Genomic DNA, 26,392 nt, shown 5'->3' with positions numbered 1-26,392 from the left:
AAAGGTAGCAACTGCCCTTGTTGCACAAAATCAACTCTTTCATAACCAATTTCCTTCTCTGTAAATTCCAGGCACTTGACCTAAAACTCAAAGATCGAAAAGAGAAAATATTCCAAAGGTCTGCCTGAGCCAGAAGTCGGCCACTGGGGATTGGTGTTACCAAGCAGAGCCCCTCAGTGGTTCGGTCAAAGAAAACCAGCTCCTCGGAAAGCTCAGACACCATTTGGGGATTGCGCTGGGAGGCAAAGGACTCTCTTCCCCAGTGTCCAGCAGTGGAAGCCGCCGGAACGCCGAATGGCCCCATAGCGAATTGCTGAGCCTTAGTTGAAAAGGACCCCACCTTCTCTTTTTTCCCTTTTGGACTTAGTTGGACGAGGGCCGGAGTCAAGGGATAAAAGAGATGACCAAGGAAAAGGCAAATTCCTGCAAAGGAACGACTTCGATGGACACGCCCTCGGGTGGGTGACCAGCGGAGAACCGCGCAGACACAGCGGTGACCAAAAGGACCGAAAGCAAGGGACGATCGGAGGGAGAAGAACCCCCGAGAGCTGGCGCTGGGAAACGGATGGCGGCCGAAGACCAACAAGCGGCCAGAGGCAGGGCTGGATAAATGGAACAGGGGCTGTCAGGCGGTGAAGGGGTCAGAATGCCCGCAGGAAGCCGTGCGTAAAGACTAACGCAGCCAATCTTTGGAGCCCCACCTGGGTAAACTGAAGCCCCAAGAGGCCCAGAGCCTTCCCACCCGGGCCTCTCGTGCCCCGGAGAGAACAAAGCGCGGGCGGGCGGCCTCACCTGGTTGTAGAAGACCTCGGGCTGCTGGTTGGGGGCGGGCACGGCCTGGGTGGTGGCGGCGGACATAAGGCGGCCCAGGCGGGGCCGGAGGCCGGCAGCGAGCGCAGCTGCGCGTAACATGCTGCAGCGGGAGCGGACGGGCAGCGTACGGCGACGGCCGGCGGGGTCACCGCACCGCAACTTCCTCCCACCCCTCTACCCCCTCCACGTCCCCGCCTCCGGTGGCCGCCAATGGGCAGGCGCGGGGGCGTGCCCGCCGCCCGCCGCCTCGCCAAAGCCCTCGGCTGAGCTGCTTAAGAGGGGAGCTGGGTGCGTCGGGAGGAGCGGAAGAGGGGCGCGGCTGGATCCCCTCGGTGCCGCCACAGCGCCCCGCCACTGGGCTAGCGTGGCGCGCTCGTGTGCGGAATGGCCCGACCTCGCCAATTTAGCGCGCACTTGTTGAACCCCTAATATGAACAGGCCTGACCCAGAGCGACCCTGGCCCTGGCTTCCGGGGGCTTACACTCTAATGGAAGAGACCGATCCTAAACTCAAACGAGATAATTTCAGTGTGATAAAGGACGTGAAGGAGATGAACAAGGTGAAGATAGGATTGGGGCAGAGGACACTATCTTTAAATCCCGTGGTCAGGAAGTGACATGTGCCACCTGAACTGTAAAGATTTAAGGGAGAGCCTTCCAGGAGGAGGGAAACAGCAAGTGCAAAGGCCCTGAGATGGGACAGCCCAGCACATGGTAGGGAAAGGGAAGGAAAGGCGCCCAGTGAACCAGGCGTGGAGTGTTGGGAGGTGAGGTGAGAGGGGTGGGCAGGGCCAGGGAAGGTAGGGTCTTGAAAGCATTGGTGAGGAGTTTAGAACAGAAGGATGATTTGATTGATTTGCATCACTGGTCTCCCATTCTGTGGAGAATGTGGAGGGCAGGGTAGGAGTGAGGATTTTGCAAATCTTTTTACCACAGACATCCCAGAGCTGGGCACTGGGTACACAGGGAGCAATCAGAGTATGTTGACTGGGAAGGAGGATAGATACTGGGTCAAATGTGTGCATTTCAACCAGATAAATATCAGCAAAAGCCCAGGAGGAAGCAAGAAACCTGGTGAGAGGATTTGGGCTGTGCAAAGTGTGGTTTAACAGGAGAAAAGCAGAGGAAAGGAGCACATCTATGCAGCACATGTCTGCGTTGCTGTTTGAGGAGCCAGACCCTAGAGCTGAGGCTGAAGAGGTTGACCAAAGCACAGTATAAGTACCAAGCAAAAGTGACAATCCATGGTGGGATCCAGCAGGGTGTGTGTGTGGTTTTGCTTTGAAGAGCTAATTTATCAAAAGGATATGGTAATAGTTAACCACTTTAAGAGACATGCTGCGAAATTCATTGACTAAACACAGTGAAATCTCCGCTCATACTGAGTCTCACCTAGGCATTGCCCTCCAGGCAGGCACTCAGGGACCCAAGTTCTCCTCTATTTGACTCTGATGTCAACATCTGATTCTCAAAGCCAGTTTCAGAACGGGGCTCAGCAACATTCCAGACGACCAGAGGAGGAAAAAAACTTTTGGATGTCACATGGGAGGCTGAGTCTGTTTCATTGCTACAATTCAGTCATGTGGCCATTCCTCCACATAATGGGGTCTGGGAAATGACCTGTGTCCTAGAGGAAGGGAAAGTAGGATTGGAGGTCAGCTGCAAAGATAAATGCGAAGTGAATGTCCCTCTCTTCTCTGAAAGTAGCACCCAGCCCTCACTTCCCCTTCCCCTAGACATCTTGCTTTTTTCACTTTATAATGCATGTGGGAGTTGGTTCTGTAACAACACACAAGGAAAGTGCCCCTGTTCTCTTTAAGAGCTACATAGAATTTCACTGGATACATGTACCATTTTTATTTAATGAATTTCCTATTGATGGACATTTAGTTGTTCCCAATCTTTTGCCATCAACAACAATGCCAAAATGAATATCCTTGACTCACCTGAGAAATTCATACAAATGGAACTGCCAAGTCAAAGAATATTTGTCATTACCCATGTTACCATATTACCCTCCATAGAGGTTTGATTAATATACACCCCACACTCAGCCTTGGCCGGAATTTCCTCACACCCTCATCAATACAATTTATCAGATTTTTTTTTAGCTTTGCTTTTCAGATAGAAAAAAGCATTTCACTATCACATTAATTTGTGCTTCTCTTTTTAGAAGTGAATTTGAACATCTTTGCCTGTGTGAATGAAGTCGTATGTTCCACCTCTGCTATGAACTAACTGTCCATATCTCTTGCTCATTTTTCTGTTGGATTGGTTGTTGGTTTCTTTAAAGTTGATTTGTAGGTCCTTTATATATATCAAGGCAGTTAACATATATGGTGCAGGTATTTTCTGCCAGTTATCAGTTGTCTTTTTACTGTTTTAAGTTTGTTTGTTTTTTATCTTACAAAGTTTTTATTATTTTTGGGGGGTGTGGCAAATTTTTGTGTGTGTGCCCCTGGCTTTTATGTCATGCCTAGAAAGCCTTTTCCATTCAGATTGCTTTTTAAATTTCTACTTTTTTTCCTAGTGCTCATTTTTCAACTTTATTGAGGTATAACTGACATATAACACTTTGTAAGTTTACAGTATGTACTTGGATACTTTTATATTGGATGTTGACTGTTGATTGGATATATTTATATATTACAAAATGATTACCACCATAGCATTAGCTAACACCTCCATCATATTACATCATTACCATTCCTTTTTTGTGGTGAGAACATTTCAGATGTACTCTCTTGGCAACTTTCATGTATATAATATCATATTGGTAATCATAATCACCATGCTTACCAGATCCCCAGAACTTACTCATCTTATAACTGAAAGTTTGTGCCTTTTGACCAACATCTCCCCATTTCCTCCATCCCCAGCCCTTAGAAACTACCATTCTACTCTGAGTTCAGTTTTTTTAGATTCCACATATAATAGAGATCATAGAGCATTCGTTTTTCTGTCTGACTTTTTTTAACTTAGTATAATGCCCTCAAGTTCCATCCATGTTGTTGCAAATGGCAGGATTTATTTCTGTCTTGTGGGTGAATAATATTCCTTTATATATATATCTCATATCTTTATCCATTCATCCATGGGCAGACACTTAGGTTGTTTCCATATCTTGGCTATTGTGAAAAACACTGCAGTGAATCTGGGAGTGCAGATATCTCTCCAAAATCTTGTTCTCATTTCCTTTGGATAAATACCCAGAAGTGGGATTACTGGATCATACGATAGTTCTATTTTCAACTTTTTGAGGAACCCCTGTACAAAATGTTCTCTATAGTGGCTGCACCAATTTACATTCCCACCAACAGTGCACAAGAGTTCCCCTTTCTCCACATGCTCACTAACATTTATCTCTTTGATGACAGCCATTCTCACAGGTGTGAAGTGATGGCTCATTGTGTTTTTGATTTACATTTCTGGATGATTCATTAGTTATGTTGAGGATCTCTTCATGTACCTGTTGACCATGTGTATGTCTTCTTTGAAAAAATCTCTATTCTGGTCCTCTGCCCATTTTTTAAATCAGATTGCTTGGTGGTTTTTTATTTGTTTGTTTTTGTTTGTTTTTTGGTATTGAGTTTATATACTTTGGATATTAACCTCTTATAAGAATGTAAATAGTTTCTCCCATTCCATAGGTTGCCCTTTCATTTTTTCTTTGGCTGTGCAGAAGCTTTTTAATTTGATGTGGCCTCACTTAATTTCTGCTTTTGTTGTTTGTTCCTTTGGTGTCATATTAAAAAAATCTTTACTAAGACTAATGTCAAAGAGCTTTTTCCCTATATTTTCTTCTGGGGGTTTTACAGTTTCAGGTCTTACATTTAAATCTTTATTCCATTTCAAACTAATTTTTATGTGTTATGTAAAATAGGGGTCCAATTTCATTCTTCTGCATCTGGTTATCCAGTTTCCCAACACAGTTTATTGAATGATAATTTATTTTCTAGTACCTTTATTGCTCATATATTATACTCTAAAATCTAATTGTTTTCTTAATGTTGATATGAGGAAAGATTTAGAGATCTATTTCTTTTTTTTTTAAGATGTCACTTAGAAGTCCTAACACCTTTATTCAGTAATCCATCTTGTCCCCACCAATATGAAAAGCCATCTTTGTATACTAAATGCCCTTCAGCAGTAGAGTATTTCTGAACTATATTCTGCTTTATGGATCTATCTATTCATATCCTGTTTTGATTGCTGTAGCTTTCTTGTAAGTCTTAATCTCACGTACTATCATTTCCTTAACTAAGTGATAAGTTTGAATACATGCTCTTGAGATCCCTCTGGAGACAGCGTGGAAAAATCCGTTGCAGAGAGGAGACAGGCTGGTGGCAGAGAGCTGACATGAGAGACCGTGAGGGCCTGATTAGAAGCAATGGGGATGGTGGGGAGGGGTGCATAGAGGCAGATTGACAGGTTGCCACAGAAGGTGAGGGTGAGGGAGGAATGAAGACTCTGCTGAGGTTTCTACTCTGTGTGTTCACCAAGAAGGGGGAGCTAAGAGCCGTAAGTTTGCTGTGGGAGGAGAGAGGAGAATGCATTAGCTTATAGGATTCATGTGTGTTGAGAGAGTGTGCAGCCAGCGAGCGGCTCGGGCCTGTCAGTGTGGCATGGTTGTGTGTCTTGGTACAGCACACACGTTGGTTCACAGGATCATGTATCCTAGTTTGTTCCTTTGGGGTGCTCACCATCTCTCATCAGCAGCCTTCCCACCCCCAGTCTCTTTTGGGAGCTCATCTTCCCCACGCCCATCCTACCAGCTCTGCTTAAAGTAAGTAATCTTACCTATTAAGATTTAATCCAAATTCCATTTTCAGTGAAGTCTTCCCTAACCACTCTAGTCACATAGCTGCTTTCACACAATCTTCAGTTCAAAGTCATCCAAGCACTGCAGGCCAAGATCAACCAGCTGTCCTAAAACTCCAATACAGCTGGGGCTCAGTTTCTATTAACTAAAATTGAACCCCAAACCTAGATTTCTCCGTGACACTGTGCATTGGCTCTTTTCTTGCACCTTCCTTTCAATCCATTTCCTTGCTCTGAAGTAAGTCTTTGTTATATTAAAAAGAAAAAAAAGAAACAGTTTTTCTCTAGGTGCAGCTTTCTCTTGTTCTCCATTGCCTCTTCTCTGTGGACTCACTGCCAGGAACAGAGCTGACCAAAGCAAAGCATCCAGAGGGAGGGAGGGGGAGAAACTAAGCGGGCAAAATGCAGCTTTTGTTAAGCACGCTGCAGGGGGGAGAGGGTGAGCACTTTGACAGGAAGAAATGTCCTCTCAGTGCTGAGATCACTGGGGAGGAGCAGCAGGTTCAGTGAGAAATAGTAACTTCACCTTCTCTAAGAAGATATATACAAATTCTTAGCTTTGTAATACTCTAAAATGTTTCATTGTTAGGACTCAGTTGTGTGTTTTCAGGTTGCAAAAATCTACTTCCACCTGCTCTCTAAAAAACGTGGTAACTGTGGTGGCCCTTAGGGACACTGAATCATGCTTTAGATATTTGGTTATGTAGTCCCCATTCTGGGACACTGACTTTAATAGAAACTTTTTAAAAGAAACAATGTATGCAGGTGGGCAATTCAAAGCATCATTTAAATAGGAAGGCATTTTCCCTCGCAAGCAGGAGGAGAAATGTGCCTAGGCTGCCCTCCTTATTTGCACACACACAGAAGCGCACCCCACCACACCCACACGCAGCCAGGCCCACAGGGCAGACTTTTCCACATTGACTGCCCCCTAGAAGCAGTGAGAAGCTACCCCAAGATTACCCAGCTTTGGAGAGAATCATCAGGAGGAACTTGCTTACTTTCTTCAGGGCAGGACAAGCTCTCCTTTGGGAAGCGGGGCTTCTTTTCCTTCCTTCTCCTTTTCCAGGTGAGGCAGCCAGGAAGCCCCTTAGAGACAGTAAGAATCTGTGCCTCAGAGCGGAATAAGCCCCCCAGACTGAATTCAGGTTTGAATAGACTGATCAGCTGTGTGATTTTAAGCAAGTCATGAAACTTCTTTGAATCTCAGCCTATTCACCTCTAAAATTGGCGGAAAAAAGAGGTATCTGCTGATTATTGTAGAGTTCAAAATACTATTTGTATAGTTCCTGGCCCCTAATCTGGGAGCTTTATTCCATCTAGGTGGTGTGACCTCACTCCAGTGATCAAGTGAGGGGAATCTAGCCATAGGCTTCACCCTTGCCTCTCCAGATGGGTCCCCAGATGAGCAGCATTGGCTGTGGCCAGGGCAGAAAGGCAGACTGCTGAATCCCACTGGGCTTTAACCAGCTCCCCAAGGACCCCCTGCACATTAGCGTTTGGTGGCCAAGCGTCATCTCATTTAATCCGCAACGGTCCTGGGAGGGGAGTGCTGCTCTCTCCATTTTTCAAATGAGAAAACCAACTCTGCGAGATGAAAAATCACTTCTTAAAATCATCCAGCTAGTCTGTCCCACAGCCAGGATTTAAACCCAGAGCCATTTGAATCCAGAACCATTGCTGACAAAGGTTCTCTCCTTGAACAAACTCTAGACAAGCTTCTCTAAGCCTTCTTCCTGACTAGGCCTCAACCTGGGCCCATAAACACTGCAGACTCGGCAGAAATGATTCAGTCCACCCTCCGCCCGAAGCACCACAGCCTCAGCAGACCTGAACAAACACTAATCTCTAACAGCTCGGGGCTGCATCCCCGGGAGGACCCTAGCCCCGGTGAAAGTGATTGCCAAGAAAACTCAAGGCTACCAAAAGCGTTACTGTCTCTTCTGGCTGAAGAGGGCTGCTACCTCCCCATCGCTGTGCGGGGGCTGAGAGCCCGACGTGGGTGCATGCCAGGTGGCAAACCCAGAGCAGGTTCACATGCGCCAGCCCCCACTTTCTGATTTTTGTAGATTTAGCTAGAAATTCCCTGCACAAGCTTCAGCTGTCCCCGGCCCTGCTTTTTCATTCTCTTTAAATGCCCTCTATAGAATTCAAACTCTGTAAAAAAAAAAAACATTTGTCTGAGGGTAAAATGCTGTCAACTGCCTGGCTCTGTGGAAAGGCGCCTGGGGAGAAGAGAGAACATATTCTGGCCCCAGAGGCCTCCTGCCAAGGAACCCTCCCAGTCTGGGCTCCCGCTCACACGCACCCACCTTCAGAGCCACTCTGAGTAGAGCCCCACCGAGGGGCTGCCCAAGAACCCTTCCTGCAATGCTCTCAGTGTTTGTGCTGTTTTGTTTATTGAGTTCCAATTTCTTGTTTCTTTCAAAAGTTTGTAAAACTCTCCTCTACTGAAGGTCTCTTCCAGTCTCTGCTGCCAGGAGTTTCCTATCACTCCTTTCCTCTTCACGTGTTGGAATTTCAGGTTTAAGTGGAGGGTGAGCATTTGGTCTCATGTGTCCACTCCTCACTGAATCCCTGAGGAGACCCTTCATGCTTCTATGAGCAGATTTCAGCACAGCTCCCTGGGAAATTCTGTTTCTTGAACCATATATTAGCCTTCGAGGGAGTAAAAATTTTCCACGGACAACATGGTTCTGCTGTGGATGCAACCGTGCATGACAACATAAACTAAGGGATTGTGAAGATTCAGTTCAGTCCTTCTCCAACTACAGTTGAAATTAAACCAGCTTTCTAAGTGGGAAGAAAATACATGCAAACTAAAAACCATCAAGGCAGCATACAAGCCAAAGATGTGACCACATGAGAGAGGTGACCAAAATCTCCCATCAGCTTCTACCCACAGGGAAAAAATAGGCACTTTATGCCAAATTATGTGCAATGTGGACGAACCTGCTCAGTGAAAGAAGCCAGACACGCAAGGCCACATCTTATATGCTTCCGTTTACATGAACTGTCCAGAATAGGCAAATCTATAGAGACAGAAAGTAGATTAATAGTAGTTGCCAGGGGCTGGGGAGAATGACCACTGATAGGGACACAGTTTCTTTTTGAGGTGATGAAAATGTCCTAAAATTAGGTAGTGCTGATAGTTGCACACACACAAAATGCCCTCTGTAGAACGGGAAGTTGAGTCAGTACACTCTGGAGCCTCATCCCTATTGCAGTAGCATATTGCTGATCACTATCTGTCCTTAACTCTTTATTACGGTTCATCTATCTCTGCCAGATCTTTACCACTATGTTACCTATCTAATGCTGATTTGATTAAGAATTCCCTGAAGCCATTTCTGTACTTGGCCAACTTGATTAGAAGAAATTCTGCCCCAGAGTGTTCATCCAACAGATGCTTGGAACCCAGATTGTTGGAGTCTGGGACTCCCGTCTGCTCTGATGCCCACATACACTGGCAAAGTCAATGGAGGGGAGAAGTCCATAGCCACACAGCACTATGGAGGGCAGTATAAATACCGAGCCAGATGGCTCAAAGCTGCTGAATCAGTGCTTCAGCCCTGGGCTTGCACCAGGTTTCACTGTGACTTCAGAGAGGCAAGCTGCAACACAGCCCTGGCATCCACAGGGCATCCCTAGGGAGCTCTGAAGCCCTGGCTGGTGACAGGGGCCATCTCTAGTCAACCCCTCTAAGGTAGAGACGTGTGGAGTTCAGCAGGAGCCTGCCCTTCACATCATTCCCAGCTGCTGTCTTGAAGGGCCCCACCCAGACGAGCTGCCAGGAATTCAGTCTCCTTCAGTGTTGACAGGATTAGTTTGGAATGATCTGACAGTATTTGAATCAGGGTTTGGGGGAGCACAGGCAGCTTGTGGATGCCAAGACCACAAGTCTCTGCAGGGAGAATTAGAACGAGGGAGAACAGGAAGGCAAGCAAGCCCCTGCCAGACTTGGCAATCTTGATGGAAACGTGCAGATCTTTGACTGTCACAAGGTGGCTGGAGGGTGCATCCCTACAGAAATCTAGCCCCCAATGCTTGCCAAGAGAGGGGCAGAGGAATGTGTGTTCAGTCACTTTGGGAGAGAAAGTTTCTGTGAGAAGAAAAAATCATTAGTATGTCATGATCACGTTTTGTTTCCTTTCCCATGACAGGCTAACAAGAAGACAGGTCCAGCCACGTAGGGATGGTGGCAAGATGTTAAGGGTTCCACACATAAAACTGGTCAGACGCGGTCATTACCACACCAGGCTTATTCACGCCCCTGGGTGCCCCCACAACCACACACTGACTTCCCCCCCAGAGAAGCACCATGCTGAGGGCATTGCCATTTTACTTACCGCTTTGGCCCCCAGAAACACCAATTGTTTGCTGAAGATGGGAAAAAAATCAGATTAGGACCAGGTTAGATGTCCTTTATTCTTTGGATCCTTTGCTCCTATCTTCTTAAGGCACTGCCCTGCCTTCCTCTTCTTTTCCTTTTGAAAATTTTCCAGGTAGTTCTTTCAGAGCCCTCTGCAATGGCAGGGAACTGTGAAACCAGCCCGGATCAGCCTTTCTTCCTTAGTCACCCTGGTGGACTTAGGGGAGTACATGGATCTTTTAAGACTCCAGCCATGTCACACCGCTATGTAAACTCGCCACTTGGTCATATTCAGAGTCAACACCAAATTCCTGAGCAAGGCTCCTGAGGCCGCACCTGACCAGCACCCCCTACTCTCTGTCCCTCACCCCAGACACACTGGGCCGCTCCCCGGGGCCTCTGCCTTTCTGCCGCCTCTTATGGGGCTTCCTTGCCCATTCCTACGTCTTTTTCCTGTGAGCCCCTTGAGAATGGCAACTTTACCTGTTTTGTTTATCTGAACATTCCCCAAGGCCTAGAGCAGTGCAAGGCCCAGGGCCGGGCTGCCGCTGACAGTGGTGAGGGGAACCAGGAGGCAGGACTGCAGGCCTGAGTGTGGGGTTGCTGGGGCTGCACCCCAGTGACTTGTCACTCTGAAGGCAACGCTCACTGCCCTCCAGGTGCCTCCAGCCTTCGCCGTGGAGGATCTGAGGGGGATACGGGGCTGCCCCACAGCACCACTGCCACTGCTTAACAGGCGAGGTTAGCCTCAGAGGCCACGGGAGAACTGAGGGCCACATGGTCCGCCAGGCCCCTGGTCAAGGCACTTCCTTTTTTGTAACACCCTCTCCCTCCTAAGATTGGAAGCAAGAGTTCAAGCTGATAGAACCCTGACAGAGTTTGTGCAAGGTTGTTTGCCAGGGTGGCTGGTGTTGCGGCAGCAGTTAGTTTGGGGGTCTGGGTTGAACTCACCTTTTCATGAGCAACAAGCAGTGTGATCAAGAAGGGCCTGCCTCCCTGGGGCCGCTGGGGCAAGACTCTCTGGGGGGCCCTGTCTCAAGCCCCCTATGATGGTCTGGTACCCTAAAGGTGCCTGGCCCTGCACACTCTCTCTGGTAAAGTGATTCCCTTGAGGTCGAGTCTGCAGTGCAGCACATGAGGCAGATGAAGGGATGAGTCCTGCCATCTGGTCTGACCTGAAACAGGCAGCTGTTGGCCACATGATCACAAATTAGGAGATTAGTGGGCTGGGTCCTACTGGCTGGTAGCTTATGTCCGCATGACACCTGGGCTCACAGGGCACCGTTTCTCATAGACCTCAGACCTCAGGTGAACATTTCTGCATTTCCCCAGAGGGAGACACTACTGCTAACTTGTAATGACATATTGTCTACCACCTCGTGTTCCCCCCAGATATCCTGCGACTATAGAATAGACAGAGGAGTGTGGAAGTTGCAGGGACACTCCCACATCAGAAAGCCAGTCCCCTGGTGACGTTTACATGACCTGTGGTGAGGTGGCCGATTCGGATGACCTGGGGGCACAGTGGCAGTGCTCCCCACACACATGTGATGCACTCAGCAGGATCCCATGTAAACAGAGTGTGAGAAGACAGAGGGGCTGAGGTGTGAACCTTTATTCTCAATTCCTCCAGTATGATATAGAACATTCACAAGGTCTCTGAGATGTATTTTCTTATTCTTTTGTGCCACCAAAGCTCCTTTCCAAAATAACATCTTAATTAGTGTTCTGTGTTGTGGGCATTCAAAAACCAGATGCCAGCAGCTTCATGATTTTGATTTCACTTCATTTCCCAGAAGCTCTTCAGCCCTGGGTCCTCGGGCTGTGGTACATCACAGTTGCCCCTCTGCTTGCCAGGAAGGGTCCTACAGGGAGGTAGGCTGCCATTTCACCAGCTAAGCACAGGCACTCTGTCCCAGCAGGCTTCTGATATCTTTCCAGAAATGTCTTCTGTGGGAACTCAAAAAAGGCTGAGTTCACACTGACTGTCCCAGGATAGAAATTCCAGGCAGGGTGCAGAAATTACCCATACCGGGACTTACAAAACATATTTAAAGTTTGCATGCTGCAGGCCCAGCAGGGGCACCTGGCTTCTGCAGTCCTGCAGGGCTAAATGCGGTGCTTCAGCTCCATCTTGGCCACTGCTGCGCGGTGCACCTCGTCAGGGCCGTCAGCAAAGCGCAGGGCACGGGCCCAGGCAAAGAACTGAGCCAGGGGGTAGTCACTGCTCAACCCTGCTGCTCCAAAGGCCTGGCAGACACAGGGGAGGAGGGGAGGAAATGACAGCCTGCTCAGAATGGCTGAGAATGACTCATAACAGCTATCTTCCCACGGATGTCCCCTGACAGCTGTCATAACTGATATTCTGGAAAACTTCAGGTGGGGCCACTCTTGCCCTTCCTTGGACACCAGATGCCCCAAGTCCAGCAGCTAGGTGGCTTCTGCCACTGAAAAATCTCTATTTGGGGGCCAGCTGTTAAGACTCCTTGCATGGTTAGAAGGCTGGGCTTTGGTGTAATAAAAGCTAGGTGTCCATAAATCCAAGATCAGCTACTTGCAAACTGTGTGACCTTGGGCAGTCCCTTCACTTTTCTGGGCCCCTGTTTCCACATATTCAAAATGGGGGTGGGAACAGGTCATCTTACGGGCGTTCTGAGGAGTAACAGGAAAATCACATCATGGTGAGTGTTCCCCTAAAGGTGGCTATTGGAGTTCACAGGAGGATGGGCCATGGAAGGTGAGGGAGTTTCAAAGGAAGTGGTGGTCCAGCCTGTGCTCACCTGAATAGCGCGATCGATCACTCGGTAGGCCATGGATGGAGCCACCATTTTAATCATGGCAATATCTAAAGCTGCCGCCTGTAAGAGGAGGAGATGTGACGAGAGGGACAGACCTACGGGCAACATACTTGGAAAAGCCATCAGTTTCCCAAGAACAGAGACCTGAGGACCCGCTGGACCACAAACCCCCTAAGGCAGCCCCTGCCTGGTGCAAGGCATGTGGAAGACACAGGGGTGGAAACCTCAAGGGTGACCCAGGACGTTGTGAGATGTGGGCAAGTGCCAGGTCAAGGACACTCTCGAATATGGGCGTCTTCCCAGCTGATGGGGAGTGTGATGCACACATAGAAGGTGGAATAGGGTAGTGGCTATGCTTCATTCAGGGTCACAGCCAGCACTGACTCTAACCCGATAGTGGGCTGAGGTCACCCAGGACTCCAAGACCCCCAGCTGCAAGGATCTACCCTGAGCATTCAAGTGAGGCCTCTAGATCTTCTACCATACCTGGCACTACAGTGCCAAGGAACAGGGAAGTTGAGTCTGGGTTGCCCTCCCCATTACTGAGGCCATAGTCTAGGGGCTGGAGGCTGCCCCATGGAGAGCTGGAGAAGGAGGGGTTAAGGTGGGCATCGTGCCTGGCCATTAGACGAACTCAGAAAGAACCATTTAAGGAATGTCACACTTGAAAATAAAGCTTCTCTTCTGGCTAATCCCCTTGCTTACTCTTAGTTTGTCTGACACCTGCACAGACGGAGTCTGAAGTCCAGGCCAGGATGTGGCTGAGGCCAGGGGGCTGTGTGGCCCTGTAAGGCCTGCTGCCTTGAGCCTAGAAATTCACCAGGTCAGTGAAGCAGAAAGTTGAGTCCTCTTTTATTGTAGCTTTTACATTTTTAGAAAACTGCCCAAATAGTCCGAAGTATAATTGAAGCAAAGTCATTAGTGGGAAGGGGCCAAGCTATTTCTCCATGGTTTGCTGAGTGGGGAAGAAAGAGGCAGTATCTATAGATTCCAAGGCTGCATTCCCTCACTGCAACCTCAGGACCTGCCATCTGTGAGGATCCTTGGCCTCCTACCTTATTTCCTGCCACGTCCATGAGGTGGGCAGCTTTCAACACCAGTAGCCGGGCCTGCTCAATCTCCACACGTGACTGGGCAATGTCTGCCAGGAGCGTGCCCTGCTCTACCAGGGGTTTCCCAAAGGCCACACGGGACTTCACCTGTGGACACAGGAGACACAGCAAGAGGCGTGGCGCTGGTGCCCTGCAAGGAGGTGGGTGGAAGCCCACACAGGAGAGGAAAGAGTGTGGACACGGGAGCAGGAGCTCATCTCCCACATGGCTCTCTAGCCATTTCCAGGGAGAAGATCCAGACACAGAACACATTCTTGTGCACTGCAGGGCTGGTAGCCGGTATCAGCATCGGTAGCTGCACAAATCACTTCCAGGAGTCCCTTTCCTCCAGTGATTAGCTCCCTCTGGGCAGGCCTGGTGCCAGGCAGGAGTTCATTCTGATCTGAGCCAGCGTTTGGCCCAGGGCTACTCTGGGAATTAGGTAGTGACTGCAGGCGAGGGAGGGCACCCTCTCCCAAGCGTGGGCCCAGCTTCACACCCAGGGCACCCTTGGGAGCAAAGTCCAGGTACCAGAGCCCCCTTGTGGGCAACTGTTACTGCAACAAGGATTCTAAAGTCTCAAAGTCCCAAGCAATCAGAAAAGATTACAAGGGATTTTTTTCTTTTTGTTTTTAGCAAAAAAAACAATTACTATACAAATAATATCTCATGGCAGGAAAAGTATAAATTTTCAAACAAGAAAAAAAAAGAGCAAATAATAATCCCTGGTACCCCATCATCCAGTCAGTTGTGGTTATTTGGTGGCTATCCTTCCAGACCTTCTGTATGTAGACATACATATGCATGTTTCACAGAAATGGAGTCACACTCCACATATTGCTCTGTAGCCTGCTTTTTTTCATTTAAGAGTATATACTGAACATGTGTCTATGTCAAGAAATAGATTTCTAAGGATCATTTTGGAATTTCACTGCATTTCTGTACCAGGGTTCTGACCAGGCTCCAAGTGTTAGCCTTACAGGTTGTTCCCAGCCCTCTGCTGTTACAATCAGTGCTGTGGTGAACCTCCTGGCAGCAAATCATTTGTAGATTCCTAGTTACTGTCTTGTACCCAAATCCTGAGTGGAACTGCCATGTCACTGCTTCACCCCTTCTGAGAATTCTGACATGTAAGGTCAATCTGCTCTGTAGGAAGTCTGGTGTGAGTTCCACTGCAGGATGAGGCTAAAGTACCTACCCTCCCTGAGCCCTTAGAAAGGATCTTTTTATCTTCAAGAAAAAAAGAACTGGTCAGGCCCAACTCAAAAGGGTGCAAATCACAGAAAGTGTGCTCAGTAATCAAATACATTGGACAACCTCTGTTCTTCGTAGTTTCTCATGAGACGTTTGTTTGGTCTCAAGGGTTTGCTTGACCTTTGTGATTTGAATTACCATTCCAAGCTCCCTTTTTTTGCATGAGCTTCCAACCTTTGAGGGGGTCAAAGCAGAATAAAGTTTTCTGGGCATGGAGAGGAGGGTGGTACAGCGCTAGATACCGGAACCCCAGGAACAAACGCCACCAACACGGATTCTCCCTTGTATCTGATTTTTTTTTTTAAACTGTAGTGTGTTATTACAAAGGCAACTCATGTTGTTTATAGAAAATATACATAGGGAACCCTGGAGATGAACACTGAAACTATTTTGCTCTTTATCATTTCATAGCTGAACATATGCCTCAATTTATGTATTTTTAATCCATTAAAAATACAACAGATAATTCAGCACATTGTATCTGATTTTTTAAAGATGAGTTAGTGGCAGGAACAGCCCTCAGCAGCCATGACCCTTTGGACCTTGGAACTTTGCCCTCTGCTGCCGCAGAGCCTGGGCCTTTTCCTTCTGATCACTTCAACAGAGTAAGGCCCATTCTGCTCTGAAATGCAAACTTCAGCAAAGTAGCAGGTGCCAGGCAAAGACAGTGACACAGCTTCATGGCAAGAATGTCACCTTTCTTCACCTAAGTCTGCTCACAGAAAATAGTTAGATTTGAGGTACAATAGCAAAACAGATGGGTGATTCTGGGTCAGACAAAGGTGCAAGGGGAGCACTCACCCGGGCCTTCATGAGCGCCAGGGCCCTCTCCGAGAACCCGATCAGCCGCATGCAGTGATGGATCCGGCCAGGACCCAGACGCCCCTGGGCGACCTCAAAGCCTCGGCCAGGGCCCAGGACCATGTTCTCCTTGGGCACGCGCACCTGCTCAAACAGGACCTCACCATGGCCACCTGAAAGACCCAAATGCTTCCCCCTGAGCAATCTGCCTGTTTCCTTCAGATGTGTTTATCCCTTGCCTCAGTTCAAGTCATCTGCTGGCAATATTCCTGCCCTTTATTCAGCCTCCTAACTGGGACATGGTTGAATGGGAAGGGATGGCAGGGAGCAGCCTATTTTACAATGTCAAATGAGTATTTGGCTATTACTTTTCTAAAACATAATGACTCCAAAACTAAAAGCCTTAGTAGTGTGTGACCCTAATGCTGTAGTGATCCTCTGGAACACTGGAAGTGAAAATGTGAGCAGCGTCAGCAGAGAGAAGGAGCCCTGCAAGCCCTGGAGGCCAGCCAGCCCTGGGCAGTGCACGCTCTGCCTGCCGCTCTGTTCTGTGCAGCCCCTTATCTAGATTCTGCTTATCTTCTGAGTTTGGGAGAGAAAAAGTAAAAATGCCTGTTGGAAATTTGCCAGTGTGGTTGATGTTTATAGAAGTAAAAAGTAGGAATGTGTGGCCCTCCAAATATCACCATACCCTTAGAGGTGCTGCATCCTGAGATAAAGCAAGGGCTGCTCAAAGTTCTTTCCCCCCGCCCAGACCCACACACAGGGCTAACCTGGGGCGTCCTCCAGCCCATACACCGTGAGAGGCCGGATGATTTTTATCCCTGGGGTATCCATGGGGACCAAGAGCATGGACTGCTGCTGGTGGCGTGGGGCATTTGGGTCTGTTTTTCCCATAAACACACAGAGCTGGCAGCGAGGATCCAGGATGCCTGCCAGGAAATGAGAAAGACAGACCCCCATCATCTGATGGCAGGACCATCAAATCTCTTCACAGATGCAGTTCTGGCCCAGGAAATCCGGAGCCACCAAGCAGATAGAGCTCCTTAGACTTCACATAACCAGAGGACTATGTGTAGGGTCTTGACCAGAAATAAGAGCTCTTGATTTTTGCTTTACTGAGGAATGAATCCAACATCATAAGAGCAATGTTTTTTGAAAGCACTGTGAAGACCTGAGAAAATGGAAAAGAGGCTGAAAACTGTTATTTTATCACTGGCAGCCTGTTCTGTTCTTTTCCCACAGGCAGTGTAAACATAATGGCTTTGAGCACGGGCTTCAGATCAGGCAAATCTTTTAACTCTGGATTCCCCACTTGCTAGCAGAGGGCTAGTACCTTAGGCAAGTGACTCGGGTTACTTCTCTGTCCTAGTTTCCTCTGCTATAAAATGGGGGTGATAATATTGGGGAGGTGAGGGCCATCCAGCACTCACTGAGAGGCCTGCAGAGTTAACATGGGCTGCACGGCGGGATGATCACAAGCCCTTCTGATGTGGCACGCCGATCTCCCAGCAGGCAGAAACCACTGAGGAAGTGACCTCCTGCCTTTCCAAAGGGAGATGCCCAGGGCAGAACGAAGAGGAGGGTGGAGTGAGTGGAGTTCCCAGAGCATGTCACACGCCTCATCTGTGACCCACACAGAACCTCTGGCTCTCCTAGGGTGTGCTGCCTCTGTTGGGAGCACAGAGACACAATCGCCTTTGCATCAACTGGAAAAGAAGCTGGTTCCTACCATGTTTCCCAGGCAACAGCAAGGCAGAGAGAGACATGCTTATCAGTACAGACCCACTGAACTGTAACTGAAACATGAATTTCAGGCCAAATACCTGAGATCCACCACTTGTGGCCATTCACGACATAGAAGCCATCCTCCTCTCTGATGGAAGACTCAATGTTGGTGGCATCTGATGAGGCAACCTGAGTGAGAGCGCATTGTGTTTAGAGCTGGCAAGGGTCCCACATTCCCTGTGTGGTGGAGACTAGATGGGGCCTGGGAGGGTCTGGCCAATGAGGAGCCCCTCTCGGGGTGCCCCAGCAAGGTACCTGGGGCTCGGTCATAGCAAAACACGAGCGAGCCTTTCCCTCCAGCAGTGGAATCAGCCAGCGGGCCTTCTGCTCCTCGGTGCCATAGCGCACCAGAAGCTCCATGTTCCCGGTGTCTGGAGCAGAACAGTTAAATATCTGAAAAGGAGGAAAAGCATAATGGTGACTCCCATATCCATATTTGGAACTTCAAATACCCAGGAAACATGAACCAAGGCCCCTTCCAAGGTAGAGGCCCTCTGACACCCTGGTGGAAGTTTTTCCTCTCCCTAGAGAAATGCAAAGACACATAGCAGTTCGATTATCTCAGGGACTCCTGAAGCCCAGCATGGACCTCCTCTACTGACAGAAAGGAGCCTGCAGCCAGGCGGCTGGAGACTCATAGAAGTCAGCCAGGCCTGTGCCTTGCATGACTCCTGCCTTCCCAGGAGGGCTCCCACTCCCAAGCTGTGTTCTTGCTCTGGTGACAGCCACCTGCGCACAGCTGTCCTCCCTCAGTAAAGATTTAAGTCTGTTACCAGTGTTCCTAAGTCTGTTATCCAGCACAAGCTAGAGGGGGCCCTGCCAGTGTAGGAGGGTGACTGACATCTTACGGAGGACTAGGACATCCTTGCATGCCAAGTAGAACTTTAAAGAAGGTACCTCGGGAGCATATAGAGACATCCCCATGAGTTCACACAAATGTGTATATTCAACGTTGGTCAGTCCTGCTCCATATTTTTTCTCGGGATCGGTCTCCAAGGGTAGAAAAAGGTTCCAGAGTCCTTCGGCTTTGGCTTTCTCCTATCACAGGGGAAGTAAGTCAGGGAAACTAACACAAGCCAAGACTGATCCTGACAAAGAACAGCAGGTAGTTCCATTATTAGCTACAGTGGCGTCACTGGGTGTCACTAGGATAGGCACAGCTGGCCCTTTAGCTTTGGCATATGGATTCTTTAAAGAGAGACTTTATTAATTGATGTATATCATACTGTTTCAATTTTACATACTTCAAGTATGCATAAAATAAGCCCACCTGCCCCAGGGTTATAAATCACAGGCATGGCATTCCTCTGCCTAGGCTGAACTATCTGGCCAAGACATAGTCACACAAAGAGCAATGATATGAAAACTGCGAAATCTAGCACTGGCTTTATGACAATGATGGAAACCAAAGATAATTCACCTCTACGCCCATCTCATCACTGCCTGGGGAGGGACAGATGTGTCCAGGGGGTGAGCTGAGGTTCTGCCATGGTAATAAGGTCTTATGACTCCCGTTGGCTGCTTTACCTTGAGCTCTTCGACCAGCAGGGAAGGGGTCCACCTCTCTGCTGAGGCCTGGTGACTCTGTAGCTCTGGCTCAGCAGGGTACACATGCTGCTCCATAAACCGCTTTAGCCGCTGATACAGCTCCTTGACTGTTGGGGAAAGGCCCTCTGGAGAGAAAACCAGAGCTCCCTTTGAGGTATGAGCTGGGGAAGATTCTGTAAAGGGGATGTAGCTCCTTGTGCCTGGGGTGCTCAACAGGGACTGTGGACCGGCCCGCGTGTGGTAGGACCTCCCAGATGGTTTTGTGGCTGGCATCTCTTTGAAAACCCGGAACCCTTCTTTGACTGCAAAATCCCATGCCAGGTTAGACATAAATTCAGTCAGCTTTCCGCTTTGTTCAGCAGTTGCCGAGCTTGCTTGTCCTGAGTAGAAGCAAAGAAAAAACAGTGATTACTCCCAAACAGCCTAATGATAATGCTAACATAGGATAATATTGTTATATCAGTAGCTACTACCATTTGCTAAGCACTTGCCACATACCAGACATGGTGCTGAGTGCCTTACTATGTGTATTATTCTGGCTCATTGAATTCCTGAAGCAATACCACTGTTTTGATTACCACTTTAGAGATGGGAATCTGTGTCGTAGTGAGGAGACGCACCCAAGCTTACAGTAAGGGGCTGGGAGCCAGAGTTGAAGCAGGAGGCCTGCTCCCTGCCCTCTACCTCTTTTCCTAAAGAAACTAAATCAAATCAGGGACTTCAAATCACTTCAGCTGTCACCAGGGAGCCATAGAAAGCCCTGCATTACCCTAGACTGCCCCTGCTCCAAACTGGTAACAGTGTCACAAGTGGCTGGATTCGTGGCCAGTTTCTGGGCATCATTTTGTATAGAACACCATCACCAGTGTCATAAAACTCACTCTAGTCATGCTCGCAATGGTTTTTTTTCACTTTTTTAAATAAGTGCATCAAGACATTTCTATAAAAGATATTTTTTAAATTAAGGTACAATGTACATACACCCTCTTTATAAAGAGAACAATTCTGTGAGCTTAGTCAGGTAACCACCACTACCATCAAGATGCAAAATATTCCCACCATCTCCAAATTTCCAAGGTGTCCCTTTGTACTCAGCCCTTTCCCCCAGCCCCTGGCAAAACCAATCTCTGTGCTTACAGTCTGTCTTTTCTGGAGCATCACATAAACATGTGCGTAGCAGGGGACATGCTCTTTTCTGCATGCTTCCCTCACCCAGTGTGCTGCATCTGAGATCCATCTTTGTTGTGTTTGTACTATCTCCTCATGTTGTCTTTGTACTAGAGCCTTCTTTACAGCCAGCTCTCCTGACATATTTTTAGTATTTCCATGTTCTAAAGAGACTGCTTTCCTCATTCTCTCTGTATCAATAAATGGATCTTTGCAGGGGGCTGTTTTTCATCTGGCATCTGCCATGGGCCACTTGTCAAAAGCCATTTTCATGCCACTTTGGTGTTAAAAGTATTATGCTATTCCTTGCAAATCAGGAACCAAATTCATTTGCTATTGAGCAGAGAATGTAGATCACTGGGCCTCAACAAGTCACTACTCAGCCACTTCTAGGAGCTGGTAGGGACCCAGCCCCAGGGGTCAGTCAGGAACCAGACAGCCCCTTTCATTGTGTCACTGGTGCACAGTGAGGGCCACTGAGCACAAGGGGCTACATCCTCTCCTCCTCACTCAAACTGTACCTGCCACATGGAAGGGAAGTTATCCCCCCCCTTATACTCACAGTTATTTATAATGATTTGCTTTTTCTAACAGAGAATACAAAGTGTTTTCTTAATTTTCTTCTTAATTGGATCTCACTCTCAAAGTGCTGCTTTCATTGTTTCTGGAAAGGCCAATTATTTGAGCTTGGGTTGACTTAAAACCATCACCTCCATATAGTTTTCTAAATGTGGTCCCAGCAGAAGAGACTACATCACTTACTGTCCTCCTAAGAAGCAGTCACAAGCACTTTTTTTTTTCTGGAATTTCAGTAGCCATCCCCAAGAGACCTAAACTTTGGCGTCCACTTATTAAGGAAGGAACGTGATAGTTGGGATGGGCTGGTACAGACTGTAAGTCAGTAAATGGTCACTGTTCTCCCCACCCAATCTAGTGAGCTGAAGTCTCCCACAAATGACACCAGAAAAAGAGAATGCCTGTGGGCCAAATGCTCCTTCTCTAAACCCCCTTTCAGGGCAGTACCAAATATCTCAGCTGTTCAAGTAGAAAAATAATCTTGACAGCTAATTAGAGAAGACAAATGTAGTGTAACAATATTTGTATTCATAGAGTGGATATTTTGTTTCCTTCACTGTTTTTATACTATTTTTTTATACTATTTTTTCAAAAAATGGATTTTGCTGTTTTTATGTGAGAAAACTAAGCCACTTCCTCAGTGCGTCTGGCTGGCTTCCTGGGAGGGAGGGAAGGGAATGCACAGTCAGGATCAGAGGAATAAAGGCCTGAATGGACAGCACTTCTCGTCTTCTGTGTGGTGGCAAACACATGGGGTGTTTTATCTCCAAGCCAGGATTGTTTACAGGATCTTAGAAACTGTCACACAGCTTCCTGATACTCAAATTGAAGGCAGTCCAGTGGGGTTTACAGGTATAGCGATTGCAGAATGGATAATTCAACATCTATGCAGCTATCCTCAGGCACTGGAGCAGAACCCAGCAAGAACTCAGAAGCAACCCAGAAAATGTCTACAGGAAATCAGGCCTATTCATCACCTGATGGATCTAGCAGCTGTTCTGCTTATGAAGTGTTTTTGGCTAGCTTTCACTGCAAAGCCATAACAGAATCCGGAAGTGGTGGTTTAGGGCTAATGCTGTCCAGAGGAAAGGAAAATACCGTTTCCAGGAATTCCTGCCTATTGAAATCCCTATTATCTGACCAGGGAGGGTTAAACTAGAAGTCCTCTGGATGCTGATTTTCCTCTGGACAGTATTGCTCATGCCTGTATTATCAGTACCACCTGGCAGAGTAAAGACTTCACTAGGGATGAATGACGGATCAATTCTCCTACTGCATCTGCCTTTCTCAGAAGAATATGCAGTCAGGCTGAGGGTGACATGCTGCCAACAAGCTTAGGGTATTGATGACCCTGAATCCAAGAGGTCCCCGGAGTACTAGCAAACACACTGCAGGGCTTCTTTCTACTAGTTTTTTGTTCTGATTTCTCATTTTGGGAAATTTCACAGTTATACAAAAGTAGAGAGATGAGTATAATGAACCTGCAGGTTGACTATCACTCAGCTTGAAAAATCATGGAAGCATGGCCAATCTTGTTTCATTCTGTGCCACTCCCACCCCACTGCCCGGGATTTTTCTGAAGGCAATCCCAAACATCAGATAATTTCCCATCTAAATACTTCATTTATGTCTAAAAACAAAGACTTAAAAAATACATAATATCCTTATCACACTTAAAAAATGTTAACTATGTCTCAATATCATCAACTATCCAGTCAGAATTCAAATTTCATTGACTTATTTAAAAAATCTTTATAATTTGGTTTTTTCAAATGGGAATCTAAACAAAGTCCAAACCCTGTAATTGGCTGATGTGTCTTTCAGAACCTTTCAATCTACAGATTCCCTTTTCATCTTTTTTTCCCCCTTGATACCTGTTGAGGAAACTGAATTGTTTGCTCTGCAAAGTGTCTCATAATCTGGATTTTGTGAGTGGCCATGCCTTCATGGCGCTGTTTAACATGTTCTTCTGGACCTGTTTCCTGTACATTGGTAGTTAGCACTGGAGGCTTGGTCAGATCCAGGTTCAACTTTTGGGAGAAGCATCAGGAGGTACATAATATCTGGCTCTCTTGGTGGTGTCAGCACCATTGATGCTTATTTTCCAGACCCATTAATGCGTTCAAGATGCCAAATCAGTGATACACTAATTCTATCATTCTGTCCAGGATGCTTCTCTAGAAGTTCCTCTCATCAATTATTTGGTTAGCCTGATACATACATAGTTTATATAGGAAAGGCAGGGTAAATGATTGACTTTTTCCCCCCTTACCAATTTTCAGAACAACAAGTTGCTTCCCTAGCATCCTCTAAAGTCACTAATGAGACTTCTTCTCTGTTTAATATCAGTCTTTACTCCTGGATTTAAACGTACTTGTATTCCCACCTATTTCAGCCCTCATCCTTACTGGTGCTCAAAAATGCTTGTCATTATCAAGGGGGCTTCTGAGTTCTTCAGGATGAGCCTAGTAGTTTTCGACAATTTCCTGCTTTCTGGTACAACATGGTCCAGGGGTCATCTTGTAAACCTCCTGCCCTAGACCTGAAATCAGCCACTTCTCGAAGGAGTCCAGGTTCCTTTTGGTGGGAATGGAATTTAGAGATTATAATCTAGGTAACTAGAGGTACTTAACACTACTGGGTTAGTCACTATTTCTAGGTCTTTCTGGAGATGATTCTATTTGCTTTCTTTCTACTTGCCTTCCTATCCACGTAGGATGTAAACTTTAATCTGCCTTTCTATCTTCTTAAATAATTTGGGATATAGATTATTTCATTTGCCAACCTACAAAATTTAGAATAAAAACTAATAACACTGTACCATCCCCACATATATATCTAAACACTTTACAGGTGATACATGTATGTACACACTCAACTCAACCAACCATCATTTCTAAGCAACAGTACTTTTTTTCTTCTCAAAAGTTCACATTTACAAGATAACAAGCTAGTTTAATGAAATTGTTTCCCATGTAGGTAAAAGCACCATCAAAGAAAACAAAGTAACCCTTCTTCAGCAGTCCTCTTGCTGGACAATTTGACAGTATCAACAAATATTTTAAATGCACCTACTTTTTTTTTTTTTGGTACCATTAATCTACAATTACATGAGGAACATTATGCTTACTAGACTGCCCCCCTCACCAAGTCCCCCCCACAAACCCCATTAAAATCACTGTCCATCAGCGTAGTAAGATTAAATGCACCTACTTTTAACTGAGCAATTCTAACTCAGAATATATCCATACATGTGTGGAAAAGGATTTTCACCACCTACTATTTGTGACTGCAAAAATCTGCAAATAATCTAAATATACACCAATAGGGGAACTAGTTAAATAAATTACAGTATATCCAGATAATGGAATGCACTCTGGAAATCAAAAAGAATGAAATAGGTCTGTACATGCTCTCATGGAAATGTTGTCAGGCAGCTGTGTCGTGTCTGGGGAGGTCTCTCCCTGCACACCAGGTAAAACCTCAACCTGGGCAGGGGAGGGTTCTTGACTCTGACGGAGAAAGAATTCACGAACGGGTCAGATGAGGGTAGGTGAGGAAGGAATTCATTCAAGTGAGAGTATTAGTGAATGGCAGCAGCCACACAGGCAGCAGAGAGCAAGGATGGACAGAGGGAGGAGAGGCAAGTCCACTGAACCCCTGCCCGGCACAGGGAAGATCCCTTGCCAGGGTCCCCTGGAGTCCAGTGTTCGCCCGAATCTGCACAGCCTGGGAACTAAGCCACTACCACCCCAGGACTTGAGGGAGCCACAGAGCACTGGATGGAGTGAGATGATATTCTGAGAACTTCCCAAGGGCAAAGAAAGGAGATTTTCAGGCGGGCTACTATAGAGCATGATCATACAGCTGCAGTCCTGTCTGGGTCACTGAGGCGATGGAAACTTACAAGCCTAAATCAGAGTTCTCAGTAGCCCTTCCCTACCTGTCTGAAGTAGAACAGAGATACAGAGACTTGTGCTTATGTCTAGAAAATTGAATGAATAATGAAGTAACAGAGACGCTTACCACTGGAAGAGCACAGAGACTAAACACAGCAAGTTGAGCAGTGAGAAGGCTTTATTTAAGGCAAAGTACACACTCGAAGAAAGGGGAATGTGGGCAATCTCAGAAAGGAGGCACACTTAAAGGCTTAGGATTCGTGTCTTTTAAGGATTTCAAGAATGGGACAAAGGGCAGTGGGGGAGTGGGGCATAGTATTGACATGTGGTCTCATAATATCTATTTCCAGTGAGAAACATTATGTCATTATCCATAGTCAGTCCTCTAGATACTCTCTAAGGTAAACTTAACACAAGGAATTTAGTGATCCTGTTCTTCTCCAAGATAGTGGTTACCCTCAAGCACTGGGAACACACCATTTAGGACTGCTTGTCCTGCTTTAACATAGGGTCAGTTATTGACTAATTACCATAAAATGTGTTAGGAATCCTACCTCCTCACTCCCCAATCTCCAAACTGGAATCTTAGCCTTAAGATGGGAGTCCCTCCTGTTCTTACAATACTATTTTTATCTTGGCATTTTTCATTATAGGCAGGAAAATGTAATCATGATGCTTGTCCCATGTCCCTGCCCTACACCTCAGAAAGGTCTCTACTGAAACACTGTGAAGTGAAAAAAAGCAAGGAATTTGCCTTACATAGTTGTCAAATATGTATATATGATAATCATATCATATATACATATATATATATCATATTCTATATATGCACACAAATATTTCATAGGAATACTTAAGCATAAAAAATTTAAAAATCAAGGTACTGAAAACACATTAGGATGATCACATTTTTATAAATTTTGTAGAGAGAAAGAAGACAGATGTACAGAAAAAACTGGGGACCCAAGAAACTCTTAATGGTAGTATTTATTTTAAGGAGTGCTGCTAAGAAAAGAAAATATATTTTAATTTCTCTATATGATTCGATTCTTATCATGTATGTTTTTACTTTAAAAGTTTATTTTAATAAAAAAACAAGTTTAAATATTTTAAGGAATACATATATGATATATTCTTAATGACAAATGGTTGAACTAACTAAATATTATAGAATTCTGGCTAAAGCAGTCCCTCCAAAGCCCTTGGCTGCAGGAGAATTTCCAGGGGGAGAGGCTGGTTGGCTGTGACCCCGCCCCTCAGGCTGGTTCTCGCGGGCTACCCCGTTACCTGTGAGCGAGCGCTTGTAGACTCCCTGTAGGATCGCGGCCAGGCGGAAAAAGGAGAAAGCCATGTAGAAGTTCCAATTCTCAATGGGAGGAATTCCCATGTGCTGACAGTACATCCTGAAATACTCCTCTGCAGTTGGGATTCCCAGCTGAGCAAAATCACAGTCTCTCAAACCTGA

At 46.6% G+C, this 26,392-nt stretch overlaps 2 protein-coding genes across 3 annotated transcripts in view; both read right to left on the bottom strand.

Moving 5' to 3' along the window:
* ALDH2 (aldehyde dehydrogenase 2 family member) overlaps positions 1 to 996 on the bottom strand; it is a 30,371-nt gene extending 29,375 nt beyond the window's left edge. The window contains exon 1 of the mRNA XM_017675701.3: positions 793 to 996. Coding sequence (XP_017531190.2) covers positions 793 to 912 — 120 coding nt within the window. The 5' untranslated portion in view covers positions 913 to 996. The remainder of the gene's footprint in view (positions 1 to 792) is intronic.
* A 9,548-nt stretch (positions 997 to 10,544) lies between these two features.
* Positions 10,545 to 26,392, bottom strand: part of ACAD10 (acyl-CoA dehydrogenase family member 10) — a 39,970-nt gene continuing 24,122 nt past the window's right edge. Inside the window, exons 13-22 of one of the 2 annotated variants that reach the window (XM_037014548.2) lie at positions 26,215 to 26,388; positions 19,265 to 19,665; positions 18,635 to 18,775; positions 17,993 to 18,130; positions 17,776 to 17,866; positions 16,723 to 16,881; positions 15,950 to 16,122; positions 13,859 to 14,002; positions 12,786 to 12,863; positions 10,545 to 12,255 (exon numbers count right to left, since the gene is read on the bottom strand). In XM_037014548.2, coding sequence (XP_036870443.2) covers positions 12,115 to 12,255; positions 12,786 to 12,863; positions 13,859 to 14,002; positions 15,950 to 16,122; positions 16,723 to 16,881; positions 17,776 to 17,866; positions 17,993 to 18,130; positions 18,635 to 18,775; positions 19,265 to 19,665; positions 26,215 to 26,388 — 1,640 coding nt within the window. In that variant the 3' untranslated portion in view covers positions 10,545 to 12,114. The remainder of the gene's footprint in view (positions 12,256 to 12,785; positions 12,864 to 13,858; positions 14,003 to 15,949; positions 16,123 to 16,722; positions 16,882 to 17,775; positions 17,867 to 17,992; positions 18,131 to 18,634; positions 18,776 to 19,264; positions 19,666 to 26,214; positions 26,389 to 26,392) is intronic. The other variant, XM_037014549.2, reaches the window with a different exon arrangement.

This window comes from Manis javanica, chromosome 15 (assembly GCF_040802235.1).
Source record: "Manis javanica isolate MJ-LG chromosome 15, MJ_LKY, whole genome shotgun sequence".
Classification (NCBI taxonomy): domain Eukaryota; kingdom Metazoa; phylum Chordata; class Mammalia; order Pholidota; family Manidae; genus Manis; species Manis javanica.
This window is presented reverse-complemented; position numbering and strand designations above follow the sequence as displayed.